The sequence below is a fragment of the Armigeres subalbatus genome, chromosome 3 (genome assembly GCF_024139115.2).
Source record: "Armigeres subalbatus isolate Guangzhou_Male chromosome 3, GZ_Asu_2, whole genome shotgun sequence".
Classification (NCBI taxonomy): domain Eukaryota; kingdom Metazoa; phylum Arthropoda; class Insecta; order Diptera; family Culicidae; genus Armigeres; species Armigeres subalbatus.
The window spans coordinates 327,518,237-327,539,936 of NC_085141.1; the positions used below are offsets into that span (position 1 = coordinate 327,518,237).

The following is a 21,700-nucleotide window of genomic DNA, read 5'->3' on the forward strand; positions in this document are numbered from 1 at the left end:
AAATACAAAAGAAGTGATATTCTTCACGGATAAAACGATACCAATCAGTTTATAGTTGCTACAAGAACGGTTTACGATAAAAAAAACTTACATCCTATACATATCTAAGGTAACATTCACGGTACTAACAATTATGAAATAGATTTATGAAGATGAGTGTACTCTGGTTTATGGCTCAATGCAGAATACAGTTTGCCGCGTCTCGTTATTATTCACATTGTTTTACAAGTTTCCACGCTTGTCCTGGTCGGCTTCGATGGCCTCGAACAAAGCCTTGAAGTTTCCAGCTCCAAATCCCTGTTAAGAGTAAATAAATTTAGATTAGCCGAATTCCATGAATCAGAAACGGATCAACTTACGTTATGCCCATGTCTCTGGATAACTTCTAGGAACAGTGTTGGTCGGTCCTGCATGTTTTTGGTGAATATTTGCAACAGATAACCATTTTCATCGTAGTCGATCAGAATGTTCAGTTTCTGCAGTGTGTCCATGTCCTCCTGAATCTTGACCTTGCTGCTCTTCAGGCGTTCTCGCAGTTGATCGTAGTAAGTGTTCGGTACTGATAAAAAGTGCATTCCTCTGGCGCGAAGATTCTCGATTGCCTTAATGATGTCGCTGGTGTTCAAAGCGATATGCTGAACACCGGCTCCTCCATAGTAGTCCACATATTCTTCTATTTGAGATTTTTTCTTGCCCTTGGCAGGCTCGTTGATGGGCATTTTGACCGTTTCCTCGTAGTTGGTCATCACGATCGATCTCAGAGCGGAGTATTCGGTGTGGATCTGGCTGTCGTCCACGGACCAGAAACGATGGAACATCAATACCTTTTCGTACCATGCGGCCACCGATTCCATTTGAAGGTCGGGCTGGTTGCCCACAACGTGGTCAATGAAGTCGAGGTTGGTCGGAGGCAGTTGCTTGACAAGCACATCATCGTACAGCGGAGCCTTGTAGCCTGGCAGGAAAAGACCCCGATAGTTTTTCCTCTCGACGAATGTGTGCTGAGTATCGCCGTATGTCTTGACGGTGGCAAATCGCACCGTTCCGAACTCGTCGCTCTCTTCCCAAACGTCGCGAACCACTTCCGCTCCGCGCTGTTTTGCTCGCTTGACGATCACGTCCAGGTCTTCAACGGTAAAGGCTACGTCCTTGACTCCGTCGCCATGTCGAATTAGATGCGCACCCAGTTCGGTGTTGTCCGGTTCGTAGGCGGACACGAACACAAAAACGATCTTATTCTGGCGGACCACGTGCTTGGCCAGTTTGCGGCTGCCCGTTTCCAGTCCCTGGTAGGCCAACTCGGTGAAACCCATTCGGGTTGTGTAATAGCTGGCCGCTTGTTTGGCATTGCCCACGTAAAAGGTGACGTGATCGAAACAGAGGAACTTTCCGCCGTCGGGTTTGGGTCCCTTGTCGGTGTAGGTGGTCTGTAGGGAGAAAAAGAAATAGAAAAAAATATATAAAAAGAAATAAACTTCCTATTGTTAACATATTGTGAATAAAGGGCGGACTCTTCTCCCTATCTATTGGGTCAATCTGGAAAATAAGGGCCAAATTGTATTATTGCTGGTACGAACTCTTCTGGAAGGAGATTCTCTATTCATCCTGTGGTTTTCGCGTGTCTCTGCTTATCGAACCACCCAACCCATTTTTGGCCCTTCATACAGGGGTTTGATGAAATACAAACAATAATATAAACATCATCAAATCGTTCGTCAGATATGACCAGTGCTATGGCATTGTGCCCCACTCACTCTCACTCTCTAACTCTGGTTTACTCACTTTCACTCATTCACTTATTCACTCACACTCACTCATTCTCACTCACTAATTAATTCTCACTCACTCACTCACTCACTTTCACTTACTCACTTTCACTCACTCACTCCCACTGACTCACTCCCACTCACTTACTCCCAGTCACATACAGAAGCAGCGAAACGTGCACGATTGTGCTAGCGTACTGACGGATGGCGCCAAGAACGGTGATTGGCAAACCAGTGGAAAGCCAGCAAGAGAAGAGGAAGAAGCAGAAGGTGACTGTGGAAAAGAAGAAGGAACAGAAGAAGAAAGAAAAACGTCGATCTCCTCAGCAGAGGGTCAAGGGCGACGCCCTGATCATCGAAGCGAGCGATAGGGCGACGTATGCAGCAATCCTAAGGAAAGTGAGAGAAAACCCGGATCTCAAGGATTTGGGAGAGAAAGTAGTGAAGACTAGGCGTACCCAGAAGGGGGAGTTGTTGTTCGAGCTGAAGAAAGATCCAACAATCAAAAGCTCAGCCTTCCGGGAGCTCGTTGCCAATACCATGGGCAGTGAAGCAATCGTAAGAGCTCTTACACAGGAGGCAGTAGTCGAGTGCAGAGACCTGGACGAGATTACATCGGAAGACGAACTGAGGGAGGCTCTTGTCTCGCAATGTATGCTGAGTGAAGTGCAGATGACGATCCGGCTGAGGAAAGCGTACGGTGGTACACAAGTAGCAGCGATACGATTACCAGCAGTTGCTGCCAACAAAATGGTGGAGGTGGGCAAGGTGAAAGTCGGATGGTCGGTGTGCCCGTTGAGACTCACTCCGCGGGTCACCAAAGAGATGGAGCGATGCTTCAAATGCATGGCGTTTTGACACCAGGCGCGAAACTGCAAAGATTTGGACAGATCCGGTCTATGTAGAAAATGTGGCGAAGAAGGACACGGTGCTAGGGACTGTACGAAGCAACCGAGATGCCTGATCTGCAAACCGGAGGATGGAAACGACCATATGACGGGTGGCTTCCAATGCCCTGCATACAAGAAGGCGATGGCGGACCGGGATTAATGGAGATCATCCAGTTGAATCTCAATCATTGCGACACTGCACAGCAACTGTTGTGGCAGTCGACAACAGAAGCAATGTGCGACGTGGCAATTATTGCTGAGCCGTACCAGATTCCTTCTGACAACGGCATCTGGGTGGCGGATGCTACGGGGATTGCGGCTATCCAAGTGATGGGCAGATTCCCTATCCAAGAGGTGGTAGACAGCTCTAGCGAAGGTTTTGTTGTCGCCAAAATCAACGGGATCTTCGTGTGTAGCTGCTACGCACCCTTACGGTGGACTTTAGAGTAGTATAATCGGATGCTGTATGCACTCACGGAGAAGTTGATCGGCCTTAAACCCGTAATCATCGGAGGCGACTTCAATGCTTGGGCAGTGGAATGGGGAAGCAGGCTGACCAACGCCAGAGGTTACAGTTTGCTGGAGGCGCTTGCAAAGCTGGAAGTCAGACTGGGCAACGAAGGTACCGTTAGTACATTTCGCAGAGACAGCAGGGAGTCCATCATTGACGTGACGTTTTGCAGCCCGTCATTGGTGAGAAACATGAGCTGGAGAGTTTGTGAGGACTACACTCATAGTGATCACCAAGCTATCCGGTACACCCAGTTTTTTTTAACACGGTTTGGTTTTAGTCGTTTAAGACCTTCAGCATCAATGAAACAATGAGTTAACCCCACGAAAAAATTCAGAAAAAATCAAAGAAAATTCAGGGGGTATTTAGAAAGCAGTGGAAATTCAGGTTACCCGAGAAATTAATGAATTCCAACCGTGTAAAAAAAAACCTGGGTGTATAGTGTTGGAACACGGCTAACGACGCGGAGAGGGATAAGGACTTCCGGGCGAAGATGGAAGACGAAGGACTTTGACAAGGAGCTTTTCATCAAAGCACTTCGAGTTGACAGCGGCGCAACAAATCTGGAAGCAGATGAACTGACGGAAACATTAGCGAGGGCTTGCGATGCGTCGATGCCAAGGAAACTGGAGCCATTGGACAGCCGACGCCCAAATTACTGGTGGAACGAATCTCTTGCCAATCTTCGTGCTGCCTGTCTTAGGGCCAGGAGACGTTTTCAGAGGGCAAGGTCTGAAACGGTAAGAGAAGAGCGTAAGATAGTTTTCCGGGAAGCTAGAGCGGCTTTCAAACGGGAGATCAAAGTCAGCAAGTCCAACTGCTTCAAGCAGATGTGCCAAGAAGCTGACGCTGATCCTTGGGGCAATGCTTATCGTGTGGCAATAACGAAAATCAAGGGTCCAGCGACCAAATTACTTCAACTTATCCTAAAAACAATTACACATGATAAAAGTTGGCCAGAATACCTGTCAAACTGATGCAGTGCTGCTAGTTTATCTTTTTTTATTACTTAAAAAAATCAAAAACGTACTCTTACCCCACGCGCACTCTTGCCCCACTCTACTCTATATTCCTATTCATTTTGGCTGAAATCCCCATACAAACTTCAAATCAAATGCGCCAGCAACAAGCGATTGAACTGAAATTTTGAGAGATTGATTTTCTCACCAAAAGACACAATTCTGGGGGGTGCCCCGTGAATTTCGACAACTTTTTGTTTCCTGGGCCAGTCTATTCAACACCCATGTCGACTATAGGGCACTGCACGGAAACATCTCTTTCTCTTTCGTTCCTCATAAATTGTGACGTTTACTGGCCTTTCATTTTTCATTTATTTAGTCTACATCTATACAGATAACACTGAATCAACAATTTGACGCCACAATACACGGTTCGAGGCCGCATCTCTCCATCCTCGAATACGCCCCACGCTCGCCAAGTCGTTCTGCACCTGGTCTGCCCATCTCGCTCGCTGCGCTCCACGTCGTCTCGTACCTGCCGGATCGGAAGCGAACACCATCTTTGCAGGGTTGCTGTCCGGCAACATGCCCTGCCCATCGTACCCTTCCGGCTTTAGCTACCTTCTGGATACTGGGTTCGCCGTAGAGCTGGGCGAGCTCATGGTTCATTCTTCGCCGCCACACACCGTCTTCTTGTACACCGCCAAAGATGGTCCTAAGCACCCGTCTCTCGAATACTCCGAGTGCTTGCAAGTCCTCCTCGAGCATTGTCCATGTTTCATGTCCGTAGAGGACTACCGGTCTTATTAACGTCTTGTACATGACACATTTGGTGCGGTGGCGAATCTTTTCGACCGCAGTTTCTTCTGGAGCCCGTAGTAGGCCCGACTTCCACAGATGATGCGCCTTCGTATTTCACGACTAACGTTGTTGTCAGCCGTTAGCAAGGATCCGAGGTAGACGAATTCCTCGACCACCTCGAAGGTATCCCTGTCTATCGTAACACTGCTTCCCAGGCGGACCCTGTCGCGCTCGGTTCCACCCACAAGCATGTACTTTGTCTTTGACGCATTCACCACCAGTCCAACTTTTGTTGCTTCACGTTTCAGGCGGGTGTACAGTTCTGCCACCTTTGCAAATGTTCGGCCGACAATGTCCATGTCATCCGCGAAGCAAATAAATTGACTGGATCTGTTGAAAATCGTACCCCGGCTGTTACACCCGGCTCTCCGCATGACACCTTCTAGCGCAATGTTGAACAACAGGCACGAAAGTCCATCACCTTGTCTTAGTCCCCGGCGCGATTCGAACGAACTGGAGTGTTCGCCCGAGATCTTCACACAGTTTTGCACACCATCCACCGTTGCTTTGATCAGTCTGGTAAGCTTTCCAGGAAGCTGTTCTCGTCCATAATTTTCCATAGCTCTACGCGGTCTATACTGTCGTATGCCGCCTTGAAATCAACGAACAGATGGTGCGTTGGGACCTGGTATTCACGGCATTTTTGAAGGATTTGCCGTACAGTAAAGATCTGGTCCGTTGTCGAGCGGCCGTCAACGAAGCCGGCTTGATAACTTCCCACGAACTCGTTCACTAATGGTGACAGACGACGGAAGATGATCTGGGATATCACTTTGTAGGCGGCATTAAGGATGGTGATCGCTCGAAAGTTCTCACACTCCAGTTTGTCGCCTTTCTTGTAGATGGGGCATATAACCCTTCCTTCCACTCCTCCGGTAGCTGTTCGTTTTCCCAGATTCTGACTATCAGTTTATGCAGGCAAGTGGCCAGCTTTTCCGGGCCCATCTTGATGAGCTCAGCTCCGATACCATCCTTACCAGCGGCTTTGTTGGTCTTTAGCTGTTGAATGGCATCCTTAACTTCCCTCAAGGTGGGGGCTGGTTGGCTTCCATCGTCCGCTGAACTGACGTAGTCATCTCCTCCGCTGCCTTGACTTTCACTGCCTGTACTCTCAGCGCCATTCAGATGTTCCTCGTAGTGCTGCTTCCACCTTTCGATCACCACACGTTCGTCCGTCAAGATGCTCCCATCCTTATCCCGGCACATTTCGGCTCGCTTACTGGTCTTGTTGTTTTCTAATTTCTTTGCAGCGAGAAAGAGACAAAGTAGTCCGTGCAGTGCCCTATTCCTGCGATGAGGCGGCTAAGATGGTCACTGCGCTTGCAAGGATCATGCCGAACGTCGGCGGACCGAAAGGCAGCAGTAGGCGTCTTCTGGCGACCGTATCATCCTCAATACTTGGGTACGGCGTTCCAGACTGGGGAGCTGCGCTCAAGACGAAACGTAATTGCAGGAAGTTGAATAGCGTGTTTCGTATAATGGCCATTCGAGTGGCGAATGCGTATCTTACCATTTCGTCAGAGGCAGTTTGCGTTATCGCAGGGATGATTCCAATCTGCTTAACCTTAGCAGAGGATATTGAGTGCTACCAACGGAGAGATACCAGAAATGTGAGGGAGACGGTGAGACTAGACTCTATTGTGATGTGGCAGCAGGAGTGGGACAATGCAGATAGTGGAAGGTGGACCCACCGGCTCATCCCCAATGTGTCGACGTGGGTGAACAGGGAGCATGGAGAAGTGAACTTTAACCTCACTCAGTTCCTATCTGGACACGGTTGTTTCCGCCAATATCTGCACCGGTGTGGCCATGCGTCATCGCCATTCTGCCCGGCGTGTATCAACGTAGAGGAGACTCCAGAGCACGTGTTATTCGATTGTCCAAGGTTTGCGGAAGCACGTAGAGGAATGCCTGCCCTAAGCGTGGACAACATCGCAGAGCGAATGTGTCACGATGAATACACGTGGAATGCGGTAAGCAGAGTCGTGAGGCAAATACTGTCTGAGCTGCAGCGTAGATGGAGAAGGGACCAGCAAATAAGCGTCGGCTTGGAGGAAAATCCAGCATAGTGAGCAATGTTTGGCCTCGGGTCATCAGGGCGCCGGTGAACCGGAAGTCTTCTGCCAACCGGAATCGTCGAACCGACTTCGGCACTCGATCAGCCAACCTGCTGAAGAAAGAAGGAAGTGCTTCGGGTATATAGGGCACCGCCAGTGCGGACGTCATCCACCACCGGAACTGTCGGACCACCTCTGCAACCCGAAGACGAAGGAAGCCGGGGGAAGTCAGGAGGATTCGAGTGAGGAAGTTTGCGGCACGACCGTCGAGGGATCGAGACAACGTAGCAGTGGATCTCAGTAAGCCAGTCGGCGAACTAGCCTAAGCTAGGGGCCGGAATTTTAGAAGAAGTGCATGAGCTAAGTTCCCCCCGAAGTAGTCGCAGCATCCCGTGGTCCCGGGGGGATTGAGGCAAGGAGGATAAGGGACCCGGTTTATCCGGGAGTCACATTTTTAGCAGGTCGGGAGGAGCCCATCCCTGTTCACCTTCGAGCATAGTGTGGATGCTCAGTTGTCTGACGCGCAGATTTTTCCAAAGCCTTGAACCCTTGAAAAAAAAACCACGGGGATGACAAGCTACGCCATCTTTGTCACATCTTTTCTGAATCACCAATACGAGTGCACTGCGAATGCAACATAAATAATTGCGAGGGTGAAAATGATATGAAACGAACAAATGCATAGACAGTACCTTGTGCAACTAGCATTCCAAATAATTGAACAAATAAGTTGAACATTCTTAAGTTTGAAGCATGGAATCGAGTGTAAAATTGTTTTAATTGATAATTCGTTAATTTTTTTCTATTTTCTTATGATTGTATCATGTTGCATTATTGAGTGGTATGGGCGTTTTGCATCATATTCTCCTGTAAAAACGTAAACATTCAAAATTCACTCACATACTATTGCAAAATAAATCAGTATTGGGGTAATTTGACACTGGAGGATAAATTTATCCCCCAAAAAAGAATGAACCTTCAAGCAAACCTGTCAAAATCCATAGTGAAAAAATTGCATGTCGCTTCTCTGAAAAAAACTCCATCAATCTCCACACACACACTCATCTCACTCACTCACTCACTCACTCACTAGCTCTCACCATCATTTGACTCATTCACTCAGTCACCCTCACTCATTTACTCACTTACTCGCTCATTCATTTCCTCTTTCTCTCCATCACACTCAATCTTTCTTGTCGCTCTTGTGTGTTTGTATGAAGAAATCCGAACCAAAACTCAGAAGCACGGGCGCGGATACGCAGATTCTCAAAACTCGAAGCAAAATCCTAGAGACTTATCGGCTGAAAATTGACTAATTCCCCGGACACGTTTTTCGAACTGTAAACCAGTCTTTTCTCTAAATGAGACAGACCCTAACAATCATCTGCAAAAAATGTTAAGTTGCTGCTTCCAATCTTGGTGAACACATAATCATGCATTGATTCAAACGGGGAATAACTGTATCTATGAGTTTTGATAGTTCTTAACACTCTCAGTTGACGACGTGAAATTCTCGCCGTTGATGTTATTCATGATTTTCGTATTTAGCTATCATTTCCTACTATTTAAAAACAAATTTGGAATTTTCATAGGATAGGATTGACATACAGATCAGGGTTGTCAACGTTAATCAACGATTAACGCCCTTGACGTTGATTTTCACTTGGGCTACATCAACTCCGTTGCGTTAGGTTACTTGGAATCTGATTCGGAAACACCTTTGCACAACCTGCGTAAGTTCGTTTAGTCCATTTGACTAAATCACTTCGTTTTGTTTAACGTAAAGAGAACAATTGTCTGCATGGAATGAATATTTGACCTGGTGAAATTTAGAACTTTAGCGTCCCAAAGTAGGTACTTTAAAAGCCAAAAACATCCACTTGTATTCAAATGGCAATCAACCGTTTTGTCAATGAACAACCTTTCTATTTTTTTCAGGCTATATGTTTCATAAGGGGCAACAGGGACTATGTCCAAGAGCCTGACGACCCATCCCCTAGGTATCTGTGAGTCAGGGGGCCTGTCAGGTAGTGGTGGGGTTTGGCAGTGGGCTCTGCCAAATCTCTATAAAAAGCTGCGTGAGTCCGTAAGCAGGCCCTATCAAAGCGACCGCGTGCCGCTATTGTAATACTGTGAAGCGAGGGCTGGTAGTCGGGTCATTCTATTCTCTTAGTAAGGCCGGGTGACACCGACCTGAAATGGCGAGTGGGCTAATGGCCAGGCTGTCATCCGTCCCGTAAAACCGTGGTGGGCCTTATAGCACGCGGTACAATTCTGCCACCAGTCTGACAAGCTGCGTGGGAGTAGGCTCAGATGCACATTCCTGATTTGCGCTGATCTGGCTCTGAACACGCAAGTGTCAACCCTCGCATGGCCTCCCTGCATGCCGCAAGGTATGTATAGATAACCATGGGATCACAATAGGCGACTACTCCAGCAGGATTCTACAGCAGCCGTAAGGGGGACCCAATAGCAATGATTTTTTCAAATTCCTACAAAAATACCGTTGAGGATGTTGATGGCGGGTCTGGCGAAAAGGAGAATCCTTTCACCAGACGAAGTGGCCTTAATAGGTCACCCCAAAGATCGCCGGGGGAAGGCGACGGGGAGGCTCGTGGTGGGTCTGAGGATGTGCCGGTTGAGGTAAAAATGGACGGCCCTACTCTAACCCGGGTCATCAAGTCGTTGATGACCAGCCACGAGGAAGGCGGCGGCCAGAAAATGGAGGTGATCACGGACATTACGGACGTGATTATGTCTTTTCTGGACAACCGTTGCAGATATAGTAGGGACTTCAAACAGGCTGTACTAACCCTCTGCTCGGTGGTGGTAGAGGCGAAGTCAGAGTGGAGGTCTCTACTAGAGGCCAGTGAATGAAAAGGAGTTGGCGATAAGTCAGGCGGTGAAGGTCAGTGAGGAGGCTGAATCAAAGATTCGTCACCTCACTGATGAGAAGCGGTTGGCCGAGAGCCATACCGCAGAACTTCAAAAAAGCATGGCCGTTAGCGGAGCAACTCCGAAGCTAAGCAAGGTCGTGCAGGCCGACCAGAATGAAGCTAAATCGAAACCAGTTCCTCCACCAAGGAAGGAAACTGTATCACGCCGGGAGAGGGTCGTGCAAATTGCCGATCCTAAGGAACAGAGGAAGTCAGTGCCTCCACCTAGGAGGGCAACTGAAGTTCGCCGGAACGATGAACAACCCTGGACTGTGGTTGTAAATCCCAAGAAGACGAAGCGACGAGCGAAAGAAGCCGCAGGCAAGGAGGTAGGTGGAACGCAGCTTACATCTGCTAAGAAGAGTAGAGCCCGTGTTGCAAAGGGTGGGCCTTCCAATGGCAAAGGTAAGCGGAAAGACAGAGGCGAAGCGATCATTGTCAAGTCTGATGATAAAAGCTATGCCGATGTCTTGAAGGCCATGAGGAGCGATGATAAGCTTACTGGCCTAGGAGGCGACGTCAACTGCATCCGTCGAACGCGGAAAGGCGAGATAATTCTCGTCCTAAAGCGGGATGCTGCTCAGAAGAGTGCTGAGTATAAAAAGTTGACAGAAGAGGTACTGGGTGATGCAGTTCAAGTGAGAGCCGTATGCCCAGTATCGGTCGTCCAGTGCCGCGGCCTGGATGAAATAACCGAAGCTGCGGACCTGGTGGACGCGCTGAGAGATCAGTGCAACGTCCAACTCCAGGAATTCGAGATTCGGTTACGTATCAGCTTTGCTGGGATGCAGGTTGCCACATTCCAAGTGCCTCTGGTTGATGCCAGGAAGGTACTAGATAAGGCTAAGTTGAAGGTGGGCTGGTCGGTATGCTCGTTGAGCATAATCCAGCCACCTCAGTCCTGCTATAGGTGCCTCGGCTACAGTCATAAATCCTTTGGCTGTCGGGGTCCCGATCGTAGTAAGCTATGCCGCAGGTGTGGAGCTGAAGGCCACAAAGCTCGCACCTGTCAGGCCGCACCGAGGTGTCTGATCTGTCCCCCTAATACAGCCAACAGACACCTCACCGGTGCACAGGCCTGTCCGGCCTCTAGAAGGTACCAGACATGGAAGTAACACAGCTAAACTTAAACCACTGCGAGGCAGCGTAAGCGCTGCTACAACAGTCGGTTACTGAGTGTAAAGCTGATGTTGACTTGCTGTCCGACCCATATCGCATCTCTGCTGGAAACGGCAGTTGGGTTGCTGACAAGTCCGGATCGGTGGCAATCTGGACTTGCGGGCGGTTCCCCATTCAGGAGATAATATCATCTCCTAACGATGAGGGTTTCGTTATAGCAAAGGTAAACGGAGTTTACTTTTGTAGCTGTTACTATCCTCCTAGATGGAGTATAGGGCAGTATACTATAGCGTAGTGGACACTCTTGCGGTCAAACTAACTGGTCTAAAACCGTTAGTAGTAGCAGGGGACTTCAACGCGTGGGTGGTGGACTGGGGATCCCGGTTTACCATCAACGCTAGAGGTCATATTCTGCTAAAGTCTCTAGCGGGACTTAATGTAGTCCTGCTGAATGAAGGCCAAGTGTCAACATTCAGAGGACCGAACGGTGAATCATGCATCGACGTGACCTTCTGCAGCGCGGGATGGACGTTGAATCCGGATTGGAGAGTACATGAAGGGTATACAGCTAGTAATCATCAGGAACTTAGCTATACCCCCACTGGATCTAGAGCTACGAGAAAGGTCAGAGGTGCTGACCAAGGATGGCGCACCTCACAGTTCGATCGAGAACTGCTGATTGAATCACTACAGTGGAAAGATCGGACCTTGAACCTTAATGGTGACGAGTTGACCGATGTCTTGACACGAGCTTGCGACATGGCTATGCCAAGGAAGTGTAAGCCATATGGGAACCGCAAACCAGCGTACTGGTGGACTGACGCGATAGTTGAACTTCGTAGATCTTGCCTTAAAGCCAAAAGAAGACTACGACGTGCAAGAAACGAGGTTGATCGACTTGATAGACGCCGGACATTCCAGACAGCAAGCAGAGCTCTAAACTACGAAATAAAGTGTAGGCAGTATGGCAAACAACACTCCATGGGGGGATGCTTACAGGATAGTGATGGCTAAAACAAATAGCACACCTCCTGAGAGATCTCCGGAGATGTTAGCTAGGATCGTTGAAGGGCCGTTCCCGAAGCATGATTCACCAAACTGGCCTGATACACCGTATGGGTCGGTTGACGTGATCCCGTTAGTGACTATCGAAGAGCTTATCGAAACAGCTAGAGGTTTTAAGCTTAATAAGGCGCCGGGTCCGGACGGTATTCCGAACCTGGCCCTTAAACGCGCGATTCTTGCCGCTCCAGATATGTTCAGGAGCTACCTCCAACGTTGTCTGGATGAAGGAAACTTCCCAGATCGTTGGAAACGACAGAAATTGGTGCTATTGCCCAAGCCTGGGAAATCCCCGGGAGAACCTTCGGCATACAGACCGATTTGTCTCCTCGACGGAGCTGGTAAGCTGCTTGAGAGGGTTATTCTGAACAGATTGTCGACCTATACCAAGCGTACTGGTGGGCTATCAAACAACCAGTATGGCTTCCGTAAAGGTCGTTCCACCGTCGAAGCCATTCGATCGGTAACGGATACGGCCAAGATAGCGAGAGGTTTGAACAGGCGAGGTATTAGATACTGCGCATTGATTACACTTGATGTAAAAAATGCGTTTAACAATGCTAACTGGATAGCTATTGCTGACTCCCTGCACCGATTGAGAGTTCCGGATTACCTGTGCAGGATACTGAAAAGTTATTTTCAGAATAGGGTGCTGATATACGACACGGATGCTGGTCAAAAGTCGATCGTAGTGTCTGCGGGTGTTCCACAGGGGTCGATCCTCGGACCGGTTCTGTGGAATATTATGTACGACGGAGTATTACGCTTAAGTCTCCCGGCCGGTGTGAAAATAGAAGGCTTCGCGGATGACGTAATGCTAGAGGTAACAGGAGACACTCTCGACGAAGTCGAACTGAAGGCTTCATGCGCGATTGGCAGAGTGGAGGAATGGCTCAACTCGAGGCGGTTGTCCCTTGCACACCACAAGACGGAAGTCGTGGTGGTGCATAACCGTCATGGGTTGCAGCAAGCGAGGATAAGAGTAGGGACCTGCACAGTTAACTCCGTGAGGTCTCTTAAGCATCTGGGCGTGATGATCGACGATAAGCTCAATTTTACGAGCCACGTCGATTATACATGCCAGCGGGCTTCATTGGCGATAAAATCTTTATCACGAATGATGTCCAACAGATCGGCGGTGCATAGTCAAGTGCGTAGGTTGATAGCGGGCTTAGCATTGTCTATCATCCGCTATGGCGTACCGGCGTGGGCCGTAGCACTAAAGGCCGAGTACAATGTAAAGAAACTGATCAGAGTACACCGGCTGATGTGCCTACGTGTCGCGAGCGCATATCGCACCATATCATATGAGGCGGTGTGCGTTATAGCTGGGATGAAGCCGATAGACATACTCCTAGAGGAAGATGTGGAGTGCTACAACGAAAGGGACTCGGTGCAAGTGCGACGCGACGTGTCAAGAGAGCAGCCTCGCTGCTCAAATGGCAAAGAGCATGGGACACCGCAGTCAAAGGTCGTTGGACCCACAGACTGATTCCGGATGTGTCCAACTGGGTCGATAGAAAACATGGTCAGGTCAACTTCCACCTAACACAGGTGTTGTCTGAACATGGTTGCTTTAAAAAATTCCTACACAGGTTTGGCTTCGCAGATTCTGCGGAGTGTCCAGAATGTGTAGGTGAGGTAGAGTCGGCAGAGCATGTGATGTTCGCATGCCCGCGATTCGAGGTAGAACGCAATGCCATGCTGCTTGTTAGCGGTATGGATACAACCCCGGACAACCTCGTCGAGAGGATGTGCCGGGAGGAAGTTATATGGAATGCGGTGAACACAGCACAGATTATGTCGAAACTGCAGCGGTGGTGGCGTCTTGAACAAAACCAACGAAAGCAGTAAGGGCACCTGTGATGCAGTGAACATTTTGCTCACCCCGACAACCAACATGTCGCGGTTGGGCTGCGGGGACCTCCGTATGTAGATATAGAGGTCATTGCGGTTCATGCGCGGTGGTTGTTGTCGGGGTGCTCGTCTCCAACGTAAGATTATGATACGGACCGCTAGGTTACTATCATAGCTTGCGATCGACGGGTGGTGAGGTTACCACCCTTGAAGTCGATGTGTATTAACGTCAAGTGCGTTAGCATAGGCGTGAGCGTTCTCAATAATCTCCCCTTATGTATTGCTTAATTGCGGGCCGGGGTACGGCCTGACGAAAGGGTTTTGGTTTTAGTGGGTCGGGTAACATACCCAACCCCACACTACCTGAGTTAACCTCCTCAGGTGTCTGGATGCAGATTTCCGTTTACCCTTGCTAAAAAAAAACAAAAAAAATATATGTTTCACAGGAAGTAAAAATGGTCTTTCACAGGACATATAATTATGGCTTGTACATGATTTAACTGTAATACTCCCCAAAAATATGCAAAATAATCTCGAATAAATAGGGTTAATGCAGGCATTTTTTTCATAGTCTCGAAAACCAATAAAAGAGACATTTTTTTTTGCCAAACTCAGGAGAAACGTTCTGCTATAATGAACTTCTAGCAAATGGACGTTGCTTTCGTTGGTTTTAGCCCCTACGATGATGGACGGAAATACGTGCCGAGTCCCCAATAGAAAAAAAAATGAATCCGCATCACATTTTGAGTTTATTCTAATCTAATCAAGCTCTTCTAAAATGCTTTGTCCGTTATTAAATATTCTTGTATTAAACCAGGATCTATGTTGATGTCATATCTACAAAACTGATTACGAAATAGTTGTTAGATTTTAAATATTCTAAAGGCTGTGTGCTATCTGTTGATGTTATAATTCGACAATTATCTGATTTTACAAAACAAACTTAATCCAACTGACGAGAGTCAGGTTTGGCCCAGCGAGTAAGAAATGATTCTTCTTATTTTGATGGAATCCCATTCATCTTGATGAAAATTCTTCATACATTTTCACTCACCATTTTAACAAAAACGCTGACAACTGTTTTAGTCTACACAACACCGCAGTCACGTCACTATCACTATCCGGCTCTGTGTTCAGCAACGTTTCGTAATGCACTTATTCCTGAAGATCCTATCCCAGGTATGAATCACTTGGTGTCTAAAATCAAAGTTCTACCACTTCACAAATAACCACAACCGAACCTTATCGCACCGCGTCTAACTTCAAACTTGATCGCCAAAGCCGGCACCCAACCACCTTTTATAGGATTTCGTTGACCGTTCGCGGTTCGAAATCGAAGAATCATGGGCGCGCACGCGGCGCGTGCAAGGCAGACTCAACCGAGCTGCGGAACTGGTTATGTTTCCAAGCGCAAACGGTCAATCGATCGGTCGGATGGATTTTATACGATCGACCGGCCAGCCAGCAGAAGCCGGTCGATGGGGTTGATTTGGTTGCTGGGTGGGTTCCCGGTCGTGCAGACAGTCAACAGGTAACTTATCTAGGTGCTTTATTGTTGTCGACGGGACATAGTCTGGACAATTTTCCATCAAGTCGAAGTGTATGAGCAGAGTGAGCAGCGATTGCGGGTGGTGACATGATAGGTAAAGTGGGACGAGTTCGAGAAATTTGTTTTGACCCAACAGGTAGCTTTGCTTGATGTTAGTTGCTTCGATACTGCTCTGAAGACAGTAGTGCTCAAACTTCTATATTGAATTATATAGACTATAGACGGATTCAAGTAAAAATCTAGGTAAAAATAAGAAGAAGACACACGACGGTGTTAACTTTGACAGATCCTACATCTTAGTATAGGAAGATCATTTTAAAATGCTTCTAATAAATTCTAGACAAAAAATTAAAATCTGATTGAAGTATGACATGGAAAAAGTTCCGAACAGTATAATAGATACATTTTTGAAAAATATACAAAAAAATGAGATAAGTTTCCAAATATTTACTTCAGAACTTTCTCCGTATCGTACATTGCGCGTGAATTATTACATGTCCTTCCTTCTCCATCTTTATATTTCGGGAAAATGTCCAGTCGATATCTAGACATTTGTCTAATAAAAAACTAACGATTATTGCTTATCAAATAGGACAGAGTTCATTGCGGATGGGGTTGAAACAATTTGCAGTTGGAAACCCTCTAACCTTCTAAGTTGGAAGTTTGCAATGATAAACAAATGAGTTTGTGACCGCTAACGCGACTTAGGAACATGTTTTGCCGACTATCAAGTTGTTTTTGTTTTCGCAGTTCTGCAGTGACTAGCGACGATATTTGAATTTCTACCGGTTTGAAAATGCAAAGTCATGAAGCCATACAAAAATCTTAGAAACAATATGTTTTTGCTCAGAAATTATCAGAAAGAAAACATTCCGTGCAATTGAATTTTATGACGTTACCAAAACGATCCTCCTCCGACGGTAACCGATCATCGGAAACAGGTTTACCGGTGTCCAGTTTTTTTTGGGGACCTGTCGCGCCTCAATTTGTTTGCCTCTATTTAAGAAGAATCCATTATGACGCCACACTTTGGATAATCTTGTTGTGTTGGATGCTGACCAAACAGAATTCCACATTCGTTTAGAAACTGAATGCGTAATGAATGAGCCTTATCACGGACCCCTTTCATGCGCGCGGTCGGTCTGTTGTGTTGTTTGAATCGGATGATCGTCGTTGCGGCGGGAACTCGTTTGGCCAGATGTAATGATCGCCTACTGGGTTCGGGAGGACATCTGAATTCCGGATCAACGGAACAAACAAGTTACAACTTGTCTTAGCTACACAGGACTGGTCGAGTGAGGGGGATTGATTTGATTTGACTAACAAATCAACTAGTTTCCAAGGGGTACAGTCAGGGACGAGCCCCCAGACTGCGGAATACGACGACGCCAAGCGCGTCATAAGTCTAGTTGTGAGCAACTAGGATTTGTATAGTAATACGTGATTCAGGGTAGTAAAATTAATTGCGTAGTGATATTTGTATGCACGGTTTTGTTTCAATACGAGTCTTCTTTGTTGGGATATCTCAAAGTTATGGTTTAAAAAAAATATAGTAACATAGAACAAATTTTATATGAAAAAAATTCATCTAATAGTGATACTGCCTTTCTCGTATTTACCCAAAACACATAGGGACACGGCAGGTATTTTCGTCTGTTCGTCATAGTCTCGAAAACCAATAAAAGAGACGCTTTTTGTAAAACTTGTTAGAGATACTTTTTGCTGGGGACTTTCGTCTGCCCTTGTCGTGACCTCAGGGTCGTTTTTATGAATGCTCTTGGGAGAAATTGGAGGGAGGGCGGAAATACTTCCCAAATCAACAGCAAAGAGGATAGTCATACAATGCGAGGTGGAGAAATCAATTTAAAAGTAATAAAAAGATAATGGAATTTGCTCTAAAATAAATTATGTCAAATCTGGATTTTATGGTTGCATTTCAAATAGTTTTAATTATTCGTTTTTGGATCGGATGTTGATCAGGAATATAAAATGGAATGGGTAATATTACACACCTTTAGCACTCCGGCATTATTCGCGCCGGGCCACGAGGGATGGATCCGCGGGACATCAGTAGGAATCGTCGGCTCTTCTCGTTCGCTCCTGGTACTTCCAAAGGGGCATGCTTCCGCCATTACAAGGGATCGACACACGAGGCTTTGTCATCCCGCGACCAGAGAGACTCACTAATCCGCTGCCGCAATTGGGACAACCGGTGACAAGACGTTTCCGTGCGCCACAGAATGCCAGTTCGATTTCGCCGGCCTCGTTCCAACGACGAGAACTATCCGAGATTTTAGTGTCGATACAACCACCTGCTTCCACTTTATTCCACCAATGGCCGACTTGCTGCTCGTTTACCGCACTTCACTAGTAGAGACCGCTCGTTCGTCGGTTGACTTTTATGCTACGTTTAGACAAGGCAAGTGAATTGACCAAGTCGCTTGAATCGAACGCGAACTGAACGTGTAAACACCTTAATTCAATTCACTTGAACGAAAAGAAAGTTGAACATGTTCAACTTTTGGCAAGTCAATTGAATTCAACTGAGTTGTTCAATTCACTTGCCCTGTCAAAACGTAGCATTACCGCTGCTTTCTTTTCGTGTTCATCAACGAGAGTGAGGAAGTAGTGGTAAACTGTCGCGCAGACAGTCGATGTCAAAGGTGCGTTACGGGTGTGATGCGGGATAGGGATAGGGATGGGCAAGATGGTTTCCGTATTTTAATATTCGATTAGTTTTATTTCAATTCCGTTACTTTTAAGTTCATTTCAGTTTTAATATTTTAGAGCAATAGTAGGTAATAGTTTAGGTAAATAGTAAGTAGAATTTTATGAATAATTAATTATGTATAGTAAATTTAGGTAAATTTCTAATGTAAGCAATTTGGCAGGTTACAAACTCATACGTACCAAATCGTAAGCTCAGGAGAAGCGTCCTACTATCAGGTATCAGGTATCAGAACGTCGGCTCAGGAGGCACGTTCTTCTCAATTTGGGAGATTTGTGCCATCGCCTACACTGGCCTTTCTCATCATTTACCTGACGGAAAAGGAAGTGAAAAGGGAAAAGGAAGAGGAAACGAGGGGTGCGCCACTTCCACGATGAGCCGTAGATGATGCTTCCTTGGCACAAAGATTTTCGCGATTAGAATGATTTTCTTTGCGATGAAACTTTTCACCTGCGATTAGCGCGATTAATCGCGATAATGATGCGATAAACGCGTTGACAGCACGAAACTGCTCGAAAATTTTGACTGTTAATAATGATGACATTTCTTGCTGTCCGATATTCGATCAGTATATTTTCACAACAATTTCGCTTTTCAATAACAATTTTACTTGAGTTGACGGAGTTTCGGGTCCTTCCGGTGTGTCTTGCCTTGAAAGACCTCACCGAAAGGCAGATCGAGGCAGATGTTCGTGAGCTGTTGGAACCCGCAAACCTCTCTGTGGGGGACCTACTGCTACGAAAATATTTTAGGAACTTAGGAAATTAATAAACCTATGGAACTCAAAATAATAAACGGAAAAAACGCGTGACTGCGGAAGATAGCGGGGCCGTAAATAGGAAAATTTCTGTTATGATTTTGCTGCCATTTTTAGAACGATTGGAAGCTTCAAAAAGAAGGGATTCTTTTGGGAAGTTTACCTAAGATTAGTCCAAGATTTTAAATGGGAAAAGGTCAATTTGTAGTTCTGTGGAAAATACGAATGATTTACAGTGGAAATTTTGAGAAATTACCGAAGAACTTCTTGAAAATCATTTAGAGAATTGCCCGCGTAAATTGAAAAAAAAGTGCCAGCTCACTTAGCATACGGTTTATTCCATACCATCACGTAAACTACTTAATTGAATAGATCTTTTTTCGCTAATCGTCCGTGTTCGGAAATATGATTCACTTGTACGAGATCCACCGGAACAGGAACATCTTTTGACATTTTTACGTTTGTCGCCAGTCCATACCACCGACGATTACGCAAGCGCTTCCGATGCCGAATTTTCTTATCTCCATGCTGCTAGGGCATTTACCGGCAAAAGCGAGAAGCCGATGCCCAAGGACGTTAATACGTCGGTGTCCTTGCAGGGCTAAAATTTACAGTTGTCACCGATGCCACTGAATTCACCTACTCGAAATAAACAAAACAAGTTTGGTCGGTTACTCTGGTAACAATGGATCGCAACTTACGATTCGAGCAATAAACAGTTGCGATAAAGCGCGATGGGGTGCGATTATGCGATTCACTTCGCGATTAGTTGCGATAATAAAATCGATTGCTTTTCGACCAGAATTTTCTAAGATCTGGCAGCGATTAAGTGTGCAATCGCAAAGTGGCGTCCCCCTCGAGAGGAAATGAAGTTGGAAAGGAGAATCCTACTATAGTGGAGTTCTAGCAAATGTACGTTGCTTTCGTTGGTTTTAGCCCCTACGACGATGGACGGAAATACCTGCCGTTTCCCTACCTTAATATTGGTTCGGTACGGCATTTTATTCATATTTTACGAACGTAATGACCGTTTGTAATCAAATTCAATGGTTCTCTGTCGAATGTAATGGAAAGGTTTTGATGAAGGTTGTGAATTTCAGGTTCTGACGTTTTTATTAGTTATGTGATGTAATGATGTCCAATAATTGTCCATTGTGAATCATGGCTCAGTACGGCACGAGCTCGGTGGTCTAGTGGCTACCGCTTCTGCCTTATAAGCAGGAGGTCGTGGGTTCAATTCCAGGCTCGTCCATTTCCTACTTTGTATTTCTATCTTAGTTCTCTCTGTTTTTCACGTTCTCTACCAAAACGATTCCTACTGTTATAACCTTCCACACAATCCCAAAACCTCCCGTGGCACCTATGAGAGGTCGTAGAGTTCTCTGCATCTTTCTTAAGTAGGTGTCCAACTAACCATCCTTCCCCTTCCTCAGCATTCGCAAGGACGTGGCCAGGACAGATCTCGACTATTGGAAAGTGCCTTGCTTCCATCTAAGAAGTAGTGATTAGTCCCAAATCATTATCTGTGGTAACGGATGAAAGTGAAGCTACTCTCGTACAATAGTGTTGGCTTTTACCACCTACGAATTTGTGCGAAATGCATAATGCTAATGCTAATGCTAATTGTGAATCATGGCTCAGTACGAACAAGCTGCTTCGTTATAAGTGACTGCAATGCTATGTAAGAGACGAACGTGTTAACGGTTGATAAGACATATGAAGGCATGTGTGGGAATTTGTTAGAAATGCATATTCAGCTCATCCTGAAACAGTATTCAGCTTAAACGTTCCCCCAAACACACACAACGTAAGGCTGATACCATACTGGAAGAGAAGAGAGGCGATTAGAAGAGTTGAGAGAGAAGCGAAGCGTCCGCGTGCAAGCTACTTCAATAAGCGATGTATGGAAATCGCGATGTATGGAGTAGAGGCGAGAAGCGGTAGCCAAAGAGGTGAAGCAATTCGAAGCCGTCGCTTGGCGAGTGTGATTCTGTCGCCGTTGGTAGGGGAACAGGTGGTAAAATGAACACTTTAAGGACTTGCGTTGAATTCAATCATAAAACGAGGATAATTTGCTAGTTTTACCACTTGGTTCAGCAATTTAACTCAAATTCTTATTGCACTGAACATTTTTTCGCTAATAAACATTGTTTTATATAGTTTTTCAGCGAAATAAAAAACATCGAAATTTCGTATGTACAAAAATAGTGCGCGTAAAATGAACACTGCCTGGTGGTAAAATGAACATCGCTTCTAAAACACTTTTGAAACATTTAATTTTCTTTTTTTAACTCTTGCACTGTATGCAATGTATGCACTAGTTAAGATTATGAGAGCCTTTTGAAAAATCTGATATAACTTTTGAAAAGCTCTTAATTATCAATATAATAAAAAGAAGTAAAAAAGTTTTGAAATCTTAGTTATTTTTAAATTAAATTTACATATTCAAAGTTTTATCTTGGTTATTTGATATGGTTTATTTCTTGAACTTCCGCTTCACAATTGCACAACTTTTATCATAAATTTGTGAAAGTTTGATGCAAGTGTTCATTTTACCCCCATATGTGCCTTGTGATAAATAACTCTTCCTCTAACTATGCAAACCAATAATTTTACTATTTACCCTTGCAACATCTTTGTGAAGTAAT

At 45.9% G+C, this 21,700-nt stretch overlaps 1 protein-coding gene across 2 annotated transcripts; it reads right to left on the minus strand.

The window, feature by feature from the left end:
• Positions 1-48: 48 nt before the first annotated feature.
• LOC134225580 (4-hydroxyphenylpyruvate dioxygenase) lies at positions 49-17,947 on the minus strand. 2 transcript variants are annotated; one of them, XM_062705764.1, is made up of 3 exons: positions 17,580-17,947; positions 360-1,427; positions 49-297 (listed from the first exon to the last, which is right to left on the minus strand). In XM_062705764.1, exons 1-3 carry the CDS (start codon positions 17,697-17,699, stop codon positions 223-225), a joined length of 1,263 nt encoding a protein of 420 aa, XP_062561748.1. In that variant the 5' UTR covers positions 17,700-17,947; the 3' UTR covers positions 49-222. The 2 variants fall into 2 exon arrangements, with proteins under 2 accessions (XP_062561748.1, XP_062561749.1); XM_062705765.1 differs by lacking the exon at positions 17,580-17,947 and adding an exon at positions 15,073-15,303.
• Between the last annotated feature and the right edge of the window lie 3,753 nt (positions 17,948-21,700).

What these genes read in the sequence shown, in the direction of transcription:
- LOC134225580 (XM_062705764.1), bottom strand. Translation starts at nt 17,699, where the DNA reads ATGGCGGAAGCATGCCCCTTTGGAAGTACCAGGAGCGAACGAGAAGAG. An exon ending in ATAATGCCGGAGTGCTAAAG is followed by an intron (nt 1,428 to 17,579) that starts GTGTGTAATATT and finishes TTCTCCCTACAG; the next exon opens with ACCACCTACACCGACAAGGG. An exon ending in TCCAGAGACATGGGCATAAC is followed by an intron (nt 298 to 359) that starts GTAAGTTGATCC and finishes TACTCTTAACAG; the next exon opens with GGATTTGGAGCTGGAAACTT.